Genomic DNA, 23,260 nt, shown 5'->3' on the forward strand with positions numbered 1-23,260 from the left:
AAAGAAAGCTGTTTCACTTTCTTTATCACAGAATTTTTGAAACCAGTTTGCTCCCCTACCCCAATCTTTTCTCCCAAAGAATACACAGTTGTATAGAAAGAGACTTTAAATCCGCTGCTCTGGTCCCCAGAGCTCCAAACTGAGTCTCCTGTGAGTTCATATGTGGCCTGACCTGTTCATGACAACTACAGGCCTCTCTAGTCTTCAGGGGACCTGAGACTGGTTGGTTTTCATGGACTGTTACCTGCTAGGGCAGTGTTAGTCTCTGCCCCAGCCTTCCTACTCACATTATCCATTTTTAGATGGACGTTTTGCTACAACAGGAAGGTGTCTGTGCTACTGATGTGGGGGCAACACCCACTGCAGCCATGAACTTGAAGCCTTATGATCAGCTCTCAAATAACCACCAGTGGATGGTCAGTTTGGTGCCTCCCTATCTGTCTTTCTGGGCCGCATGGTCCATGATGATGTGGGCCAAGTCAAGAAGGACTATGATTAGAGGCAGAGTACAATTAAAATCCAAACATATATGAGTGGTATGTGTATGTGAGAAAGAGACTGTGTCTCATCAAATGACCGCTTTTTATTACACCCAGAGCCATGTGGATTGTAATCATCTGGTTTGAATTGTCCATCTTTTCATTGCCAAGCACAAAGAGTTGGCTACATTATCATGATGAAGATGAGAAAACACAGTTCAAGTACCACCTCTAGGGAGAGATGTCCCCGAAGCTGTTCACTACATGGAAAGAGGGCCGGGTTCCCTGACTTGAGGCACATTTTGGAACATCGCAGGCATATGATCTAAGACGCCACCACTGACAGTACACAAGAACAAGTCCCAGCTAGCCTTTCCACCAGGAAGACCCCAGGACTTCAAGTTAGAAATCAGTCAATATGCGATGCACCAGTGCTGAACATTTTGGTTTGCATGGAGAGCCAGTCAGATTCTCCACTCTGACTGTAGCTCAGAACTCAAACAAATCAGTCATATCTGCTGGGAAAGAAGGCTGAAGAGCAAGCTGGTGGAGCATCTCTGTTCTTGGAACACAGGAACCGTGAAGTGTGTCTGCCTGTACCTTCATTCTGCACACCGCCTTCACTCTACCCAGAACAAGAGTGCTGGTGAGAGCCAGAGGCCAACCACATGAATGACTGGTCCAGCCTCAACTGGAACTGGCTTGGCCCTTGGGAAGCCTGTGTTCTCACCTGTGAAGCTGCAAAATAACCGATGCATTTTTATAAGCCTCTGCAAACCAAGGAGAACAGAAATCAAAACAGCTGGAAGAAACAAGATAAGGCATTAAAATTAGTTTTTGATCTTAAAACCACTGGAGGTTTCCTGGGAAATTACCCTCCCAAACTCCCATTTATGGGAAGACAAGAAGAGCAGAAATCAAATGGTTTGGTTATAGGTGAAGGGGGAGAGCTCTCAGCACGTCAGTTCATGAGTTCTAGATGTTAAGGTTCAGGGAAACGTGCCAGTGAAAGGCCAGGAAATAAACACCACACAGCGAGGCCATGAGCAGGATACTCTACATGCTCAGTGAAAACTCCTAGACAAATTCGGCTTAAATATTTTATCTTTAATGCTTTGTAGAAGGGCTGGGGAAGGAGAGTGGGGTGAGGAAAACAAAGTAGCTAGATTAAAATTTCTTTCATGTAATGAGATAGACAAAATATAGCTAAAAATAATAATATGTCTAAGTGTATGTCTTGAGGAATACAGCTCTTTTTATTAAATAAGAAGTAATTTTTAATTAGACTAATGTTCCTCCTGTGGTTTCAAATAGTCCTGATTCTCTTAAGATGCTAATTGTCTACATCCTTCATGTGTCTTATGACCATAATTTTAACTTTTTAAAGCAGCTGGACGATGTAAATATGGATCTGTGAAAAACAGAATATGTACACGATACTATATACATATATGTATATATACACAATAAATATGTCATGTCAAGCTTTCCTATCATTTACCAACTTATTAAATTTTTTATAAAAATGTAAAGTTTAAAAATAAAATAAAATTAAAAAATAAAATTAAATTAAAAAAAAATGGTACAATTAGCACCAGAACACTGAAAAAACAAGGAGATATGTTGCTGAATCAGAAACTTCTGGCTTCTCATCCTTTATAACTCCTCTGAAGGTAGTTAGCAAGATTCTTCTTTTAATCCCTGGCCATGCTTTGCCACTCTACTGTCTTTAGTGTAGGTTTATGGATGTTCATAATGTTCTTGCTTAACAACTGTCATAGGAAGCAAATTCTGTTCATTCATCTCAAATATCCGGTTCTGCTGCTGCTGCTGCTGCTAAGTCGCTTCAGTCGTGTCCGATTCTTTGCGACCCCATAGACGGCAGCCCACCAGGCTCCGGCGTCCCTGGGATTCTCCAGGCAAGAACACCGGAGTGGGTTGCCATTTCATTCTCCAATGATGAAAGTGAAAAGTGAAAGTGAAGTCGCTCAGTCATGTCCAACTCTTCTGAAGTCAAGTCGCATCAGTCGTGTCCAATTCTTTGTGACCCCATGGACTGCAGCCTACCAGGCTCCTCCATCCATGGGATTTTCCAGGCAAGAGTACTGGAGTGGGGTGCCATCGCCTTCTCCAAATATCCGGCTCACTCCCCATCAATCAGGGCCCAAGCCATGTCCCAGCCCCTCCTAGAGTTGTCCTCTCCTGACCACACTAGTGCACATTCACCCAACTTCCTCCTAAATTCCTGCAACACTCTCTTTGGTATCACTGAAAATTCAAAACTTACCACCTGACATTGTCATTTATATATATAGACATATAATATATAAAATGCAGTATGTAAGATATATGTAAAATATATAAAAATTATAGAGTCCCTTGAAATAAAGAATTCTATTGAATTGGTTTCAGATGACTTGGTGTATTTTTTCTTGTCCTCTGCTTGTATGATATTCATCTGAAATTCAATTATTATTAGAACTGCAAGAAATAGAGGAATAGGATCTTACCTCCTAGAGGTCCCATGTCAGAGTCCCATGTTTCCTGGTCTCATGCTCCCTTGAGCTCTCCTCTCTCTTTCATCTCCAACTTTTTATTCTTTTTATAGGTTTTTGTACACTATTTTCTCTTTACCTTTTTATTTTGAAGTATGTTTCATAACTTCCATTCTTTACTGTATAATGTTTCTCAGAAGACAAAGTACACACTCCTATCCTCACACCAGCTCTGTGTTTAGGAGCTGTTTGACTTTGTCTCTGTGTTTGACTTACATTTTCATATTTCACAGTATTACCACATGCCAGGCGAGGCAAACATTTTCCTGTCTGCTTCTCATTTTGACCCATGTCACACTAAAATGAAGCAAAAGAAAGGGTTGCAGACAGACCATTGAATGCTTTGTTTAAGATGCTGGCCTTTTATAATTACTTATTTTCCAAAGACGAGCCCGTGCATCAGAGGTCTGGCCAGTCATTTGGCGCCTTCTACGGGACACAAAGAGCCACAGGCTGGGAAAATCAGATCTGATTTAATGAACATCAAGGTGGCCACCACATTCCTAGAACCACTCTGAATAAACTGTTTCCTGCAGTCAAAATAACTATACTACCTAAAGCAATCTACAGATTTGATGCAATTTCTATCAAATTACCAATGGTGTTTTTCACAGAATTAGAACAAAAAATTTTACAGTGTGTATGGAAATACAAAACACCCTGAAGAGCCAAAGCAATCTTGAGAAAGAAAAGCAGGAACTGACAGAATCAGGCTCCCTGAATTCAGACTATACTACAAGCTACAGTAATCAAAACACTGGTATTGACACAAAACCCAAAATATATGGCATAGTTAAATAGAACAGGATAGAAAGTTCAGAAAGAAACCCACACACTTATGGTCAATTAATCTAGGACAAAGGAGGCAAGATGATGCAATGGAGAAAAGACAGCCTCTTTAATAAGCTGAGCAGAGAAAGCTGGACAGCTACATTTATAAGAATGAAATCAGAACCCTCCATAACACCATCCACAAAATATAAACTCCAAATGGATTAAAGACCTAAATGTAAGGACAGACACTATAAACTTCTTAGAGGAGAAGAACATAGGCAGAACACTCTCTGCCACAAATCACAGCAATATCTTTTTTGAACCACCTCTTAATGAATATAAAAACAAAAATAAGCAAATGGGACCTCATTAAACTTAAAGGCTTTTGCACAAGATATCATAAACAAGACAGAAGACAACAGAGAGGGGGACAATATTTCCAAGTGATGCAACTGACAAGAGATTACTCTCCAAAATATTCAGGCTTTCCAGGAGTCATATACATATGTGAGAGCTGGACTATAAACTAGACTGAGTGCTGAAGAACTGATGTTTTCATACTGTGGTGCTGGAGAAGACTCTTGAGAGTCCCTTGGACAGCAATGAGAACGAACCAGTCAATCTTAAAAGAAATCAACCCTGAATATTCATTGGCACGACTGATGCTGAAGTTCTAATACTTTGGACACTTGATGCGAAGAGCCTACTTACTGGAAAAGACCCTGATGCTGCGAAAGACTGAGGGACAGAGGAGAAGGGGGTGAAGAGGATGAGATGGTTAGACGGCATCTTCAACTCGACAGCTGTGAGTTTGAGCAAACTCCGGGACATGGTGAAGGACAGGGAAGCAGGGTGTGTTGCAATCCATGGGGTCACAAAGAGTTGGACATGACTGAGCAAGGTAACAATAACAATAACATGCAGAGGTTCACAAAGAAATGTGACTGGAAGGGGTGACTACAACTGGGAGTTGATATCAGTCAGCTCAGTTCAGTTGCTCAATCCTGTCAGATTCTTTGTGACCCCATGGGCTGCAGCATGCCAGGCCACCCTGTCCATCACCAACTCCTGGAGCTTACTCAAACTCATGTTCATTGAGTCAGTGATGCAATCCAACCATCTCATCCTCTGTCATCCCCTTCTCCTCTGTCCCTCAGTCTTTCTCAGCATCAGGGTCTTTTCCAGTAAGTAGGCTCTTCGCATCAAGTGTCCAAAGTATTAGAGTTTCAGCATCAGTTGTGCCAATGAATATTCAGGGATGATTTCCTTTAGGATTGACTGGTTGGATCTCCTTGTAGTCCAATGGACTCTCAAGAGTTGTCTCCAACACCACAGTTCAAAAGCTTCAATTCTTCAGTGCTCAGCTTTCTTTATAGTCCAATTCTCACATCCATACATGACTAGTGGAAAAACCATAGCTTTGACTAGATGGCCCTTTGTTGGCAAAGTAATCTCTCTACTTTTTAATATGATATCTAGGTTGGTCTAGTTTTTCTTCCAAGGAGTAAGCATCTTTTAATTTTATGGCTGCAGTCAACATCTACAGAGACTTGGGAGCCCCAAAAGATAAAGTCTCTTACTGTTTCCATTGTTTCCCCATTTATTTGCCATGAAGTTATGGGACCGGATGTTGTGATTTTAGTTTTTTGAATGTTGAGTTTTAAGCCAATATTGTCACTCTCCTCTTTCACTTTCATCAAGAGGCTCTTTAGTTTTTCTTCATTTTCTGCCATAAGGGTGGTGTCATCTGCATACCTGAGATTATTGATATTTCTCCCGGCAATCTTGATTCCAGCTTGTGCTTCATCCAGCCTGGCATTTCACATGATGTACTCTGTATATAAGTTAAATTAGCAAGGTGACAATATACAGCCTTGACGTACTCCTTTCCCAATTTGGAAGCAGTCTGTTGTTCCACATCCAGTTCTAACTGTTGCTTCTTGACCTGCATACAGATTTTTAGGAGGTAGGTCAGGGGGTCTGGTATTCCCATCTCTTTAGGATTTTTCCACAGTTTGTTGTGATTCCCACAGTCAAAGGCTTTGGCATAGGCAATAAAGCAGAAGTAGATGTATTTCTGGAACTTGCTTGCTTTTTCGATAATCCAATGGATGTTGGCAATTTGATCTCTGGTTCCTCTGCCTTTTCTAAATCCAGCTTGAATATCTGGAAGTTCATGTTTCAAGTACTGTTGAAGCCTGGCTTGGAGAATTTTGAGCATTACTTGCTAGTGTGTGAGATGAATGCAATTGTGCAGTAGTTTGAACATTCTTTGGCATTGCCTTTCGCTGGGGTTGGAATGAAAACTGACCTTTTCCAGTCCTGTGGCCACTGCCGAGTTGTCCAAATTTGCTGGTATATTGAGTGCAGCACTTTCACAGAATCATCTGTTAGGATTTGAAATAGCTCAACTGCAATTCCATCACCTCCACTAGCTTTGTTCATAGTGATGCTTCCTAAGGCCCACTTGACTTCGCATCCAGGATGTCTGGCTCTAGGTGAGTGATCACACTATCATACTTATCTGGGTCATGAAGATCTTTTTTGTATAGTTCTTCTGTGTGTTCTTGCCACCTCTTCTTAGTATCTTCTGCTTCTCTTAGGTCCATACCATTTCTGTCCTTTATTGTGCCCATTTTTGCATGAGATGTTCCTTTTATATCTCTAATTTTCTTGAGAGATCTCTAGTCTTTCCCATTCTATTGTTTTCCTCTATTTCTTTGCATTGATCACTGAGGGAGGTTTTCTTATCTCTCCTTGCTATTCTTTGGAACTCTGCATTCAAATAGGTATATCTTTCCTTTTCTCCCTTGCCTTTAGCTTCTTGTCTTTTCTCAGCTATTCGTAAGGCCTCCTCAGACAACCATTTTGCCTTTTTGCATTTCTTTTTTTGGGGGCTGTACGATGTCACAAACCTCCATTCATAATCTTCAGGCACTCTGTCTATCAGATCTAATCCCTTATATCTATTTGACACTTCTACTGTATAATCATAAGGCATTTGATTTCGATCATACCTGAATGGCTGCAAAGAATGTAATCAATCTGATTTTGGTAGTGACCATCTGGTGATGTCCATGTGTAGAGTCTTCTCTTGTGTTGTTGGAAGAGGGTGTTTGCTATGACCACTGCGTTCTCTTGGCTAAACTCTGTTAGGCTTTGCCCTGCTTCATTTTGTACTCCAAGGCCAAATTTGCCTGTTACTCCAGGCATCTCGCAACTTTCTACTTTTGCATTCTAGTCCCCTATACTGAAAAGGATATCTTTTTTGGGTGTTTGTATTAACATCCAAATTATCTAGAATTATCTAGAAGGTCCTGTAGGTCTTCATAGAACTGTTCAACTTCAGCTTCTTCAGCATTACTGCAATTACTGGGAGTTGATATACTACTTAATAAATGACAGGGAGTAGGAGAAAAAGGCATCTTGTAAAAAACAGGTGACTTGGGTGAGGAGGGATACTTATGGGAGAACAAATAACATTTAGGAAAGATAAGTGGTACCTCAGGTGAATATATGGGAGATAAGGGAGTTTTGTGAAAATGTTTGTTTGTCTGGTGCTTTTTCCAAAATAAAAAGTCTTTTTCCAAGACTTTTTCCAAAAAGCAAAGCAAAAATAGATAGATAGGTAGATAGGTAAAGAAAAGGTGAAACGTCTTAGGCAAATCTTATTTATCCATGAGAAACTTTCTCTAATTTTAACATTGTCTCCAAAAGTAAATCAAAAGTCAATTAAAACGGACTCAAAAATGCATTCCTTTTTATAGTTGAATAATACACAGCTTCTTTATCCATTCATCTGTTGATGGTGATCTAGGTTACTTCCATGTCCTAGCTATTGTAAATAGTGCTGCAATGAACACTGGGATACATGTGTCTTTTTGGAATTTGCTGTATGATGCAGGGAACTCAAAGCTGGTGCTTTGTGACAACCTAGAGGGGTGGAAAGGGGAGGGAGGTGGGAGGGAGGTTCAAGAGGGAGGGGACATAGGCATACCTATGGCCGATTCAAGTCAGTGTATGGCAGAAACCATCACAATATTGTAAAGTAATTATTCTCTAATTTAAAATAAAAACATTTTTAAAGTTCATTCATTTAAAAGGCAAAAACTCAGGCAAACCTTATTTCTCCATGAGGAAGGACCTATAAATCTGTTTAAAGTTACATATAGTAAGCTTTATGCCTCTATTAACAATTGTAATACATCAAAACATTGACAGTGGCCATAACATCAGTATCTAAATCTTTGGGTCTATATATAGTGATAAAAAGTGGAACATACAAAAAAGCTATCAATCAACACCACTAAATATTAATGACAAGTCTGGCTTTTTGGGTGCTGTTTAAACAGCAGGTATTAGGGCTCAGTCTGAGTTTGTAAAGGGTGTCCCTGGTGGCTCAAATGGTAAAAAATCCACGTTCAATGCACATGACCCGAGTTTGATCCCTGGGTCTGGAAAATCCTCCTGGAGAGGGAATGGCTCCCTGCTCCAGTATTCCTGCCTGGAGAATTCCATGGACAGAGGAGCCTGGTGGGCGACAGTTCATGGGGTCGCAAACAGTCAGACGTGATTGAATGACTACACTATTGCTTAGAATATGGAAAACTCAACAGTGCTGGTTTTTAAATATGCTTAAAAGTAAGTTAGATGCAGAGAAACATCACTTAAAATGCTATATAAATTTTCATCATACAGATGTAATACAAAAATACTTTCCTTTAATAAAGATTTTCTCATCATCTTTAATGGAAAACAATGAAATGTCATGGAAACAGTCCAGTAGGGAAACTTTTACGATTTATCATTCTAAATCATATATTTTTCCTTCAAAATCTGTGTATACTGTGCTTTTGTTTTCAAAATTTGGTGATCATACACATTTGACCCATCTGCAGATACATGAGACACTGTAAAGGCATCAGATGCAAATTCAGCATCAACTGGAAAGAAAAGGAAAGAATTATATTCTTTACCTAAAATACTTGAGTTAACTAAGCATTAGTAAAAACAAAAAACAAAAAAACTGCCAAAAGCCTGAGACCTTTCCTAGTGTTTCGAAGAATGAAATATATCTATAGATGGCACCACATAAAATACAAGATTACAGTTTTATAATCTGCTCATGGTTGCACGTGTGACTGAGTATCAGAGTTTCTGGTTTTCTCATCCTTCATCACTTACTCAGTAACTATGTGCAAAGGTGCGCATAGTGACAAGCGCTGGAATTATAAGATGAAGGTGACCCAGTCCACCCTGAAAAATGAGATGCAAACTGGAAAAATAGACAAACGGGCAATTTCCATACAGAGTCATAAATACAAAGACAGCTATAAAAGATGGCACAAGGAACACTCAGAAGGGACAGCCAGCTTTGTGTCAATACTGCCAGCTTTTTGGTGGAAGTGATATATATGTTGAAAAGCAGAGACATTACTTTGCCAACAAAGGTCTGTCTAGTGAAGGCTATGGTTTTTCCAGTGGTCATGTATGGATGTGAGAGTTGGACTGTGAAGAAAGCTGAGCGCCAAAGAATTGATGCTTTTGAACTGTGGTGTTGGAGAAGACTCTTGAGAGTCCCTTGGACTGCAAGGAGATCCAACCAGTCCATTCTGAAGGAGATCAGCCCTGAGGTTTCTTTGGAAGGAATGATGCTAAAGCTGAAACTCCAGTACTTTGGCCACCTTATGCGAAGAGTTGACTCATTGGAAAAGACTCTGATGCTGGGAGGGATTGGGGGCAGGAGGAGAAGGGGACGACAGAGGATGAGATGGCTGGATGGCATCACTGACTCGATGGACGTGAGTCTGAGTGAACTCTGGGAGTTGGCGATGGACAGGGAGGCCTGGTGTGCTGTGATTCATGGGGTCGCAAAGAGTCGGACATGACTGAGCGACTGAACTGAACTGATATATATGTAGCTACCTGAAGGACAGGAAAAAGTACAAGAGATAGAGAGGGGAGAAGCACATACAAAGACCAGAGATGAGGAAGCACACCTGTGGGATCCTACACAGTCTGGCTGGTTAGATGCAGAGCTGAGGGGCAGAGTAGGGTGGTAAAGAGATAAGGCCAACTTCTTTGGCGAGACCCAGATTGATGTGGGTGTTTGGAGCTTTTCCTGAGAATAAAAGATAAACTGGTGACAAAGTCAGTGACAGAGAAATTTTAAAGTCACCCAGCAAGTGACAGCTACACAAACGTGGCTGCTTGAGTCTGGGTTTCCTAGCCTTAACCACTACCAACACTCGAGAAGCTGATGAACGCCACGTTTTCTGAGAATAGTGCCAGGTGTAGGTGGATAGTTCCACAGGGATGGAGGAAGTAGAAGAAGGATATAACCAGAAATAAAAAGAAATACATAGACCTTCAGAGATTGTTTTTCAAGCTATGGAACATGATGAATAAATGAGGAAGAAGATATTTTTCACTATGACCACTCATACTTTCACATTTTTCATTAGCTATGTATAAGAAAAAATACTTAACATGGCATCTGTTATCCAAACAATGGAAAGAGATCCCATTTACTTCTTACAGAGTATTTCAGAAATCAATGTCTAAATTTAATTCATACGTTTTGGCAACATACCTTTTCTTATTTCTCTAGTTATACTCCTGTCCAACTCCTGCTGCATCTGAAATAAGTCAAATATTATTTATGTTTAAGATAAACAAGAGATATTATCATAGGAGTGACATAAAACTTACTAAATGCGACTTTTAAATAATACTTTTAGAGACTAGACCTAACTTCAAGATTACTTCAGCAGAAAAAAAAAATCACATAAATAAAAGAAAATGAATTTCTACTTATTCTGCTTATAGATAACAGAACCATATATATGGAATCCTATTTAGATTAATCTGATAAAAAGTACAATAAATATCAGTCTATAGTACACATAATTTCAGAGAATTAGGGAATGACCCATAATCCTAGGAATGACCCCCAAGATCTTCTCCCCCAACAGCTCCTGCCCTAAATATGTACTTCTGAGACCTTTGATCTCTAGGTGAGGATCGTGTTCAAATGGAGGAATCTAAGTTGAATGCTAATAAGAACACATCTGCGATTTTCTTTACACTTCTCCATTTAATGAAAAGACAGAAAGGTGAGAAAATTACACGCAAGAAACAATGTACCAGCAAGTTTCAATTCTGAAGATGTTTAGCGAGAAGGATTCTCTTATAAGTGTTAGTTTCTGAACTATGTCCCCTTAGAACGGGAAGGTCCCACAGGGGTTACTGCAGGTTAGGAACAGAGAAGTCACAGCTGCAGTGCCTCTGGCCACTCTTTAGCTAAAAGGCTCTATACTTGGCTCTGTTTTATATAACATGGTTCCACGCAGAAGTTTTTTTTTTCAAAGAAAAGTTGTTTTCTTTGGAAAAAAAAAAAAAAACTGAAAAAACTTTTTTAAGGTATGAGAGTCATTGATTTAGTCAAAATTCCTAATTCTACAAAAGAAGTAACAAAGGCAATGTCCTTCTTACTGAGTCCAGAGTTCTATGCCAGCTACTTCCTCAGATTAAGGAAAAAACAGATAGATTTTAAACTATAACATAGATAAAATGAATATGTAAAACCATGCTATATAGTTCAATAATGCTTGTGGCATGACATGACTTTCTAAGTAAATGTGTGTTAAATGCATGAACAAGAATAAAATCAATATCAAATTCCTGTTTGTAGCAATCTATATAGTTAATTTAGAAAGCATAAATATTTTTTAGACACAGGACAGGGAACTTGAAGGAATCTTTAGTTGATCAAGCAGGCCAAAACTGAAGAGATTCAACCTTAAAAGGATGTTTGTTCATTCCCTCTAGATAAAACCTGGCTTGCTAAGATGAGTCAACAATGAATTATCCACATTTTGGGTTATTGAGGACAAAATTTAAAATACACAACAGATCTCTCTTTACTGTTTAGCATACTTCTATCCAAGCTCTCATCATCAGTTGGTATATACAAAAAGTATGCATATAATTTCATTTATAATCTAAATCTGATCAGAAATTGCAGTTGAACTTCATTTCCTCAGCCTGAAGTTTCAAGGGGAGGACTTATACTCCTACCCTCCTTATGAGAAGCGAGGAGATGTACCTAACAGGTGAGTCTGGGAGAAGGAACTACAAAGTGCTTGCTTGGTTCTGAATCTCTTCTTTGAAAAGGTGTATGTTTCCACAGCACCGTGAACTTGGGTCTACAGTAGGCAGCCTTCCCCTGGGAGGGGTCAAGCATTTGCTTCCTCCTCTTAGGCCTACGTGGGGAAGCGTCTGACTTGGGATGAAATGTTTGGAGTCCCGCTGTGACTGCACAGCTAAAGCACATCCTCCAGGTTCATGGCTCTCAAGTACTAAGACCCAACGTAGCTGCAGTGCTTTCGAAGAAACCTTAGACTGCTCTTCTATGATGGCAAGAAGCCAAATGAGAAAACAGGTTGAGACTGCATTTAACAAAGGCTATTTTTCTCTGCATCATCAACATCATGAAAACACCATCAAAACCATAAACCCGTGTGCACTGACTGAAATGGATATTTTAATCACAATGACTACACAATGAAAACTAGTTGCAGTTTAAAGACTCCCCATCTTTGCTATCTCAGTCATCATTCATTCAGGTGATGTCAAAACAGAGACAAAAGTGAGCTTCATTTACAATTTTTAAATATTTGATTTAACTACAAACTTAGAAACATTCTAAAACTGCTTAGCAAGATTTTTTTTAGAAATTTAAATCAAAATTCTGTAAGTAGAATAGCAGTTAAAGATGTACTCTTGTATAAGAAAATAACAAAAAATGTTAACCTAAAACCAGAAATTAATCTTTGATTAGGTATTACAAGTTTGTTTAATTCATAAAAAGGATTTATCTAGGATTCCTTCAAATAAAAGCATCCATATGTGGTTCGTGTTTAGATGCCAGTCATTCACTTATGCTTAGGGGTAGAAAAACTGCGGTGGGTGCAGCAGAGCCTGGAAATGATCATGAACCACTGCCAAAGTGAAATAATTTAGAAAGTAAATCAAACAGCTGAAAGTATACTTTTGGTTACTAGACAATAAGATTTCATTTCTAAAGTTGAATTTAAATGCACCTTTTCAAGAAATTTAAGAATTTAATAAATATGTCTTAAAAATGAGAGATCTAGGACAAAAAAAATCATTAAATGTCTCCTTGATTATCACAGTTAAGTATGGTTTTACTTAGTGTGCATAAGTCAAAAAAAACAACGCAGAAGTTCACCAAATTAAAAACAAGGATCATTCATATCAGAAATCTGAAACCCAATGAAAAAAATAGAATAGAACTAACCTTGGTCAAGTAAGTCTCTATACTGTCATTTGAACAGCGTGGAATTGAGGTAGAAAACCCTCTGTTTGCTCTTGAAATAACATTTGTATTGAATCCTGAAGCAGGATTGAAATTTCCAACAGAAGAGGACTCCAGGACTGGCCTTGTGCTAAGAGTGCTGTGTATAGATCTGTTCTGTTTCTCCACCTCAAGTTCAGTGCTGATCTCTATCAGCCTCTCATCAGTCCTGGGGAAGATGGAAAACACCCGTTTCGTTCATGTTTCTCTAAATGATTGGCATTTTTTAAAGTTGCCATAGAGTAAATGGAATTCCTATTGAACTATTTGAACACCGAAAAGACAGAGCAGACCTACGTCAACAATGACAGTTGTAACCTTGTTCTAAAGAAGTACACATGTATCTAGGGCTCCTCAAGTAACAAGCTACAGTTGGGAGAGGAGAGAAAGGGCATCAGAGAGAAAGGGAGGTGGCCTCACAGTGACACCTGCTGCCCTCTGGGACACACCTGCCTCCAGGAAACAGTTCAGGGATGAAGAAACACACCATCCCACAAAGTTCCTTTCAAGTGTTTCCTTTCACCACCCTTGTATATACGTTTCACTCATGACCTCGGAGAAATTAAGCATTTGGCTCTGAGGTATCATCTAGAGCCACAATCTCAAGGGGAGGATGAGAAAGTCAGTGGGTAAGACTGAAAAGAGCTAAAACAGCCCCAGGAATAATTACAAGTATCCCCTGCTTTCACAAAGATCACTTTATGTTACTTCACTTCTACTATGGGCCTATATCAGCACCTGTTTCCGATGGTCCAAAAAAAAAAAAAAAATCTGAAGACAAATTTTGGTCTCATCTAAACAGTAGTGTACGTTTTAGAGTGAGAGGCATCGTGCTCCCCAAGCAGGGAAACCGGCCCCACGGTGCTCCTTCTCTGGGAGCCACACCCCACATTTCAGCATCAAGTCGCCACAGCCTTGAACCTTGTCTGGGATCACCTGTACTTCACTTGGGCATATTCAACTAGCATATGACCTACTGACTTTCTCATCCTCCCCTTGAGATTGTGGCTCTAGATGATACCTCAGAGCCAAATGCTTAATTTCTCCAAGGTCATGAGTGAAACGTATATACAAGGATGGTGAAAGGAAACACTTGAAAGCATATTTTAGCATCGACTAGCAGAATGTGTCCTCGGGTACCTGCTTCTTTGCTTTATGCTGTTTTGGCTTATGAAAGGCGTCCTAGGAATGCTCTGCTTTCAGATAGTGGGGAAAGCTGGACTAGGCTCTGGAGGTGGGATCTGCCCTTTCCATTCTCCACACACTCCCTCGGTCAGGTCACTATATTATTTCTAGCCACTTTGTGATTTATTCTGCCTTTCACCCCTGTGTTAATTTCCCCCCTTTTCACAAGCATGCCTCTACATAGTGTGGAAAAACTTGATACAGTACTAACAGTTTGTCTAAGGGCGCCCCTTTAGCAGTGACTATCCAGTTAGCTTTCACTTCCTAGTAATCTCAGGAACTGCGCTCTATAAAAAATTAGGCTTTAGAGACAAATTAATGAAGTAAATTTATTTTCTGTGATTCTGTATTTTGACTTACTTGTCTAGTTTATCTTGCAATGACTTTCTAACTTCAAGTTTTACTAGGTAGAGATGCTTATATTTTTCCAACTCGTCTTTATTAGAATCTTCTTGCAAAGTTTTCATCTTAGAGAGTTCAGATTCTAAGTCTTTAATTCTGAGTTCCATCTGTTGAGATCTTGCTTGTATCTAAGGAAAGTTGAAATAGATAACATTTTAAAAATAATTATAACCTGGAAAATTATATTTGTTTCCTTTAGTTTTGAGTCAGTGATTCAGAGAGTGATTACAAAGGTGAAAACAAAAAGAGCAGAAGTTTAAAACAATTATCACCAATGTGAAGTGAGTTAAGTCTGAATTATAAAATTAAAGTGGAATGACTGTTATGGTAGTACTTATATAATCTGATAATTCAAAGAATAAGAGGATCAACTTAAAATTTTAAAAATTGAATGAGACAACTTAAGAATAATTCAAGAGGATGGTATCAGTTCTAAACCACAATATTTTCTTTTCTTCATAATGGTCTTATTTTATACCAACTGGTCTTATAAGTAAGAGGATTCTCAAGTGAGAATCATTCTGATAGGACAATTTAGTGAAAACTGTGGGGGAAACTGAAATATTTAAAGGGAAAACAAGTGCCCCCCCATTCCAGAAATCTACAAAACATACTGCTCTAAGGGAGGTAGAGGAAACATACAAGTTGTATATGTCTGAAATGTAATATACAGTGAAAGTGATTTCAAGCACATGACAGATCAACAAATTAACCTACAAAAATAGGTTGACTTCTTTTCATTTCTCTGTAAGATTCTGTCTTGCTCTTTCTTCAGTAGCCTGTTGATACTGCTCTACTTGACTGTGTTCTATCATATTCATTTCTATATGACTTTTGAGGGTCACTACATCTTGCTCCAACTTCTTTTTAGTTTTTTCACATTTCTTTTGCATTCATTCCATAGATAATAACTCCTGTTGAAATACTTGATTTTTCTGCATCCACGTGCAGACATTTTGAAGATGCAGTTTCCAGCTCTGCTGGAAAATCATCAATCTTCAAGAAGAAAATGAGACCATTTGGTAATGAGGAATGTGGATTAAGCACAGCCTAATTCAAACCCAGGATCAAATTAAAAGGATGGTATGTGTATTGTAGAATGTAGGACCAGGGATTACTCAGAGAATCAAGAAAGAAGTTCACACCACCAAGATTCACAAAATATATTCTTCACTGTCATCTTTGTCAAACAACATTTGCCCTTGATTTTATACTCTTTTATTGTTCTACAATAATATTTTTCTATCTTTCCTCCATAAAATGACTACAAGTCCCCTCTTAGTAGAACGTCTCTTAATCCTTCCCTCATCTTAATGTCCCAGGGTTTTAAAGTAGTTTAAGGGATACTATATTGAGTTATATAGGGCTAAGTTAATAAATGCCTCTCAAAAGAAGTCTGTGAGAATAAGACTCTAATTAATAAATCTTATAAATACAGAGTCTAATCCCATAAGCCTTTTCCTGAACTACAAAGACTTTTGCTAATTTGAATTGCAGTCCAAAGAGAAATGATTTGCAAAGATAAAGAAATCCCATCTTCTAACAGTTTACAGAGATGATCCATACATTTTTCTGAACAGCAACAAAAAAAAAGCCTCATTCCTGTAATCCTTTGTTACTGTCCTTTTATGCAAGACAAGCGCTGTGCATATCTAAAAATATTCCCTGTAATACCAGTATTCCCCCTCATGGAAAAAAAATGGCAACAGTGTAAAATTAGGGGCTAAACTCTTCCTCAGAGACTAGATAACAATGGCTAAAGTGAAAAGGCTCCATGAGAGGTGGACATTCAGGAAAGCCCCATGAAGGAGGAGAGACTGGGCACCAGGTCTCAAATAATGGAGGCCTAGTCAAAAGGAAAAGAAACTGTAAAGACAGAAAGGATAGCCTGAGCAAGGGCCAATAAAGCTGAAATCAGCCAGTTACCTCTGAGGATAAAAATTCAACCACAGGGAAATAAAAACATGTCCACACAGAAATGTGTAAATCAGTGTTCACAGCAGCATCATTAATTGCCCCAAAGTGGAAACAACCCAAAGCTCCATCAACTGATGATGGATACATGGCTTAGTCAAATACTATTGATTGATTGACAACCAACTAACAGAAGAACTGATACGTGCAATCACACAGATGAACCTCGAAAACATGACGTCAGATGAGAAAAGCTAATCCCAAAGAAGCACATATTGTATGATTCCATTTATATAAAATATCCAGAACAGGCATGTCTACAGAGACAGATATTAGACTAGGGGTTGCTTGGGACTGAGGGATGGAAGGCCATGGGTGGTGGCTAAGGGATGCAGGGTTTCTTTTGCGGGGTGATGGAAAGGCTCTAAAATTGACTGTGGTCACAGGTGACTCATCTCTAGACTAAGAGATACTGAACTACACATGTTGAGTTGGTGAATTCTATGATATGTGAATTCTATCTCAATAGCTTTAAAAAAATCCAATGGTAGGATCTAGATCATCTCCTTAATTCTCTAGTTTGGATGTACATACTATACATCATCTGAGTACCTCCATGCTTTTGCAATATACTTAAAATGAAAAGGAAAGAAGGCAATGCCTATATTTCACCTGGTTTTTATAATACCCTTTCTGCACAAGTTATTCTGAAATCCATGAAATAAATAAATACAGAACTCTACAGCCAGTCATAAAAAGAAAGATGAGAAATGATAATTTTCTGGAATCTTCCATTAAACATTATCCTTTGATTTTATCTGGCTAGCCTCAATATGTAATACAGCTATCACTAAAAAAAAGTATTGTTTCAAAGAGAAAAAAGTCTCTCAACTTGTGTGAACAGTGAGGCGCAATTCTCAACTTTCTTAAGAGCAAATAATATAAGAAAAAATATATATAATGCAAATGGCAGAATGAAAGTCAGAGTTTAAGAAATGAGTGCATTATAAAGATAAGAAAATTGTAGTAAATTACTTGTAACAAAAATACAAAAGAAAGCTGACCATGAAAATGAGCGTCCTAAAATACTTCATCCTACATATTAACTGTTGACACGTTCAATTTCATACATACCTGACTTGTGGGTTGACGTATGTTGTTCTTTAAATCCTGTGTCTCAGCTTCTAATTTAGCACAATTAGACATGCTTTCCAGTGAAGCCTCTGACATAGACTTCTTTTTCAGGGCATCTTTTTCAGCCAGTTCTTGTTGAAGTTGTCTCACAACTGCCTAATAAGACACTTTGTCACTGAGTTTATCAAATCACTTTACTATTTCATTATGTTAAGAATAGATAACTCCAACATATGTACTTTGAAAACTATCACCACCTTCTTTTCCCTCCTCACTGAATTTGGTTACAGACATGGAAGGGGCCACCTTCCGGCCTTTCTGATATTAAGTTATTCAGACAAAAGATGCAGACCCGCTGTCCACGCCCTGCTCCTCACAATAGATCTGCAGAGCTTCACCACCTCACAACCAGAAAGAAATAGATTTGAATGTGGGACAAGTGGTGGAACATTCCACTCTGTGGAACATTTTCCCTCTTTCTTTATTAGAGAATTATTTTTTAGAGAATATCTCTATCTTTATTAGAGAACTATTACCTTCAGAGATCTTCACATATTCCAACCAGTGCTCAGATCTTTCCAACAGATTCCTAGCTCAGCAGAAAAATGAGGCCATTCCCTTGTGGCTTATCTATTTTCTGTCTAGTAGTATGTCTATGTTAATCCAAAACTCCTAATTTATCCCTCCTCCCCACCTTTGCCCTTGGCTAACCATAAGAACCTACTGTAGAGCACAGTGAACTCTACTCAATATTCTGTAGTCACCTACATGGGAAAAGGAACTGAAAAAGAATGGATATATGTATAACTGAATCAATTTCCTGTACATCTGAAACTAACACAAAATTGTAAAGCAACTATACTCCAATATAACAGAAAAATAAAATTTAAAAAATGAGGTTGTGCCCATGGCCTTCAAGGAGCCTCGTTAAAGTGGCCTCTTCTACCTGTCTCCAGACCACAGGCCCTATAATCCTCTTCCTGACTCACTCCATTCCTGCTCATCATGAATCCTGACACCCTTCATTTTTAGTGGACAAGCTTGTATCTAAATGATATTAATTGATACTGAAAATGAGAATTATGAGCGAATTGTTGTAAAAATATTCTACTGCTGCTGCTGCTGCTAAGTCGCTTCAGTTGTGTCTGACTCTGTGTGACCCCATAGACGGCACCCCGCCAGGCTCCCTTGTCCTTGGGATTCTCCAGGCAAGAACACTGGAGTGGGTTGCCATTTCCTTCTCCAGTGCATGAAAGTGAAAAGTAAAAGTGAAGTCGCTCAGTTGTGTCCAACTCGTAGCGACCTCATGGACTAGGCTCCTCTGCCCATGGGATTTTCCAGACAAGAGTACTGGAGTGGGGTGCCATTGCCTTCTCCAAAAGTAAATCATAAATAGCAGTGGCAAGATTAAATCAAGAAGAATTTTGCTAAAGCTCACCACTTGAGTCCCAAATTATGTTTTAATGATAAGTAGATGCATTTAAAGAGTTGAGAGGCTTTAAGAATAAATGATTTAAGGCTAAAATGTTTCCCATATTAACTCAAATTGATGTGAATAAACATAAAATTATACCAACAAATATGACACAGAGCTATGACAAGCTACCAAAGCCAAAGTACGCTAGAGCCTCTGGGAAACCTGGAATTGACTGTCAAGGTATCCATGTAACTGAAGCTTAATTTTGAAATGTTCATTTTAGGTTTGAGCATTTCATTTATCTGCTTCATCATGATACTGACATGTGGTAACATAAAGATTAAAATTATTACCTTAATAGTAAAAGAGTAAATTACTAATATCTGTCTGTATTAACAATTTAGAACCGAATCTCTTAACATTTCATAAGACATGATGTCTCTACTCAAAGTAAAGCATTTCCTGGGTCTAATTTTGATTTGCTGGATACAAGTTGTGCTTTTAGGCTGGTTTAGAGACTATAGATTCACAGCCTATGTATTTTTTATATTCAACTAGATTCAACATTTAGCCAGAATCAAGCCAAAATCAAAACTTTGAATCTTCTTTCAGGAAGTCTGAGAATTATTTCTCCTTCTGGATACTTACTTCTCTTTCTGCTTTTTCATTTTTGTACTGATACATTCTCTCTTTTAAATGATTACATTCCTGGATTAACTCCTTGTTTCTTTCCTCCAGCATCAGACCTTGTTTCTCACTTTCAGCATGAAGTTTTCTCATGATCTGCTGATACTGGTCTTGGATGCTAATGACTGTCTTCTCCTTACTGTTGGCTTTGTTTTGTGCATCATCCAGTTGCTGTCGGAGCAACATGTTTTCACTCCAGAGTTGAGATAATGTTTCCTCTAAGGAGTCCTGCTTTCCAAGGTATTTATTCACTTTTCCTTGTTCATTCGGATACATGTGTTCAATTTCCTGCTTTTGACACTCTGCTTGGCAAAGGTCTCTCTGGACACGTTCTAACATCAAAATCTTTTCTCTAAGATTATCTCTCGTGTGCTGCAACTTGATTTTTACCTGATGGAATTTATTTTCTGCTGTAGAAAGTTGCTGGGAAAGCGCCTCATTCTTATCTTTTAGGTTAGCCACATCAGACTTCATTTTGTCCTGCAAGCATAACCACTCATCTTCTGCTTTCTGGAAGGCAAGCTCCAGGTCTCTTTGTGATGTCTGACCTTGATCATGATCATGAAAGGCAGCAGCCAATCTAGAACGGTAGGATTCCACTTCTGTTTCCAGTCTTTGTTTGTTTTCTTTTTCGTTCTCCAGCTTAGACTTTAGCATTGTATTCTCAGCTGTCAGAACATTAAGCTGGCCTGTATACTGGGATATAGTTTTTGTTAACCTTTCCTCATTCAGTTTTATTGCCTTTTGAGCATCATCATTCTTTGCTTTGACAATTTCAATGTCCTCAAAATAGTTCTTTTCCTTTTCCAGGTTCTGGTTTTTCATTGCCTCTATTTCCAGTCTTAGCATGGCAATTTCATCCTGCAGCATGTGGTTTTTGCACAACAGGTCTTTTGGTTCTTCAGGACCAGCAGAAGCCTAAGTGAAACAAAGGAGATTTTTAGCTAGTACACAATAAAGTAACATTTCATGATTTCCTCTGAAATGAAAGACTATCTTGTATGCTTATACAATGAAAGGCTGCACCAAGTGTGTCTCCAAAACAGAAAAAATAAGGCTCGATACAAACCTCAGACTTTATAAAAGCAGAAATTTTCAAACGCTCAAAAATTTAATTGAAGACAATGAGTCCATGAAAGTCAAAAAGAAATCCCAAGAGACTTTTCAAGAAGCTCAGACCTGGAGAGGCTTTTCTCTGAACTACAATAAACCCAGAAGGCTTAAAATATAAGATTTATAGATCTGACTGCACTTAAAAATGGCATCTGATGTGAATATTTATACAATGGAAAACTACTAAGTCATAAAAAAGAATGAAATAATGCTATTTGCAGCAACAGGGATGGACCTAGACTTTATCACCCTAAGTGAAGAAAGTCAGACAAAGACAAGTATTATATCATACTGCTTATATGTGGCGGAGAAGGCAATGGCACCCCACTCCAGTACTCTTGCCTGGAAAACCCATGGATGGAGGAGCCTGGTAGGCTGCAGTCCACGGGGTTGCTAAGAGTCGGACACGACTGAGCAACTTCACTTTCACTTTTCACTTTCATGCATTGGAGGAGGAAATGGCAACCCACTCCAGTGTTCTTGCCTGGGGAATCCCAGAGATGAGGGAGCCTGATGGGCTGCCGTCTATGGGGTCTCACCGAGTTGGACACAACTGAAGCGACTTAGCAGCAGCAGCAGCAGCTTATATATGGAATCTAAAATGAACTTATTCACAAAACGGAAAGACATAGAAAAAAAATTTATGGTCTTCATACGGGATGGGGGGTAAGGGAAGGGATAAATTAGGAGGTTGGGATTAACATATACATACTGCTGCTGCTGCTAAGTCGCCTCATGTCCAACTCTGTGCGACCCCATAGACGGCAGCACACCAGGCTCCCCCATCCCTGGGACTCTCCAGGCAAGAATACTGGAGTGGGTTGCCATTTCCTTCTCCAATGCGTGAAAGTGAGAAGTGAAAGTGAAGTCGCTCAGTCGAGTCTGACTCTGTGCGACCCCATGGACTGCAGCCTACCAGGCTCCTCCGTCCATGGGATTTTCCAGGCACGAGTACTGGAGTGGGGTGCCATTGCCTTCTCCGAACATATACATACTAGTAGATGTAAAATAACCAGCAAGGATCTACTGTACAACATAAGGAACTACACTTAATATTCTGTAAGAAGAATCTGAAAAGGAAAATGTGTGTATGTGTGAGTGTGTGTGTGTGTGAGTGTGTATGTGTGTTAATCACTCAGTCATGTTTGACTCTTTGCGACCCCATGGACTGTAGCCCACCAGGCTCCTCTGTCCATGGAATTTCCCAGGCAAGAATACAGGAGTGGGTAGCCATTTCCTTCTCCAGGGGATCTTCCCAACCCAAGGATTGAACCCAGGTCTCCTACACTGCAGGCAGATTCTTTACAGTCTGAGCCAGCAGGGAAGCCTCATTTATCCACACACACATACAAATATATCTGAATCACTGTGCTGTATACCTGAAACTAATGCAATATTATAAATCAACTATAATTCAATAAACAACACCACTTACTGGCTTTATAAATACTGCATCTGATACCTCCTATACAGCCACTTCACAGTAAGAGTGATTACTGTGCATATATTTAAATTTATTTAAATATATCAAATATATTAAATTTAATATTTAAATTTTATAGATTTAAATAGATTAAATTTCATATAAAGATTTTCCTTGAGAATATGCTACCTTCTAACATTTTCATAAGCAATTATAAGAATTATACCTATTGACAACTATACTAAGTACTTCTACAAACATCAATTAACTCATTAGCTATAATGATTCTGGAAAGGGAGAAGTTAAAAATATAAGTAAGCTGCAGGCGTTTCACCAGGTCTTTTGACTACTAGTCCTCTTACATCAAACCACAGTTACTTCTCTAGTACAAACATATAAATACAAAATAAGCCTCCTATTTCATTCATGGCACATACACTAATGGGAAATAAGGTGAAATTTAGAGAGCTCTTCTAAGAAAACCATGAGATTATTTGCTGCTGCAATAAATTTCATTACCTTTCCATAATGTTTAACATAGTAAGATGGGGGAAATACAATGAAAAACACTTAATAGCTATCACTAAATATATATTACGGCATATCTATCACTGTTTTCAAAAGTTCCTTGTACTGAAATAAGACACTACACAGAGCGGAGTGTTCATTTTCTCACAAGTAGAAGAATGACTTCCAAAATACGATCTCTGAACTGCCTATAGTTTCCTCCTTACCATCAGTGGAAGTGATAAACTACCCTAATGATGGATCAAGGAAGTGAATTCACTACCAAAACCC

The 23,260-nt window shown here is 38.7% G+C and overlaps 1 protein-coding gene across 1 annotated transcript in view; it reads right to left on the reverse strand.

The window, feature by feature from the left end:
• The window catches only part of LOC129626171 (ankyrin repeat domain-containing protein 26-like), a 66,007-nt gene that overhangs the window by 11,890 nt on the left and 30,857 nt on the right, over nt 1-23,260 (reverse strand). Inside the window, exons 13-17 of the mRNA XM_055545375.1 lie at nt 19,884-20,844; nt 17,823-17,974; nt 14,733-14,902; nt 13,131-13,356; nt 10,401-10,446 (exon numbers count right to left, since the gene is read on the reverse strand). Of these exons, the coding sequence (XP_055401350.1) occupies nt 10,401-10,446; nt 13,131-13,356; nt 14,733-14,902; nt 17,823-17,974; nt 19,884-20,844 (1,555 nt within the window). The remainder of the gene's footprint in view (nt 1-10,400; nt 10,447-13,130; nt 13,357-14,732; nt 14,903-17,822; nt 17,975-19,883; nt 20,845-23,260) is intronic.

Source organism: Bubalus kerabau, chromosome 13, assembly GCF_029407905.1.
Source record: "Bubalus kerabau isolate K-KA32 ecotype Philippines breed swamp buffalo chromosome 13, PCC_UOA_SB_1v2, whole genome shotgun sequence".
NCBI lineage: Eukaryota > Metazoa > Chordata > Mammalia > Artiodactyla > Bovidae > Bubalus > Bubalus kerabau.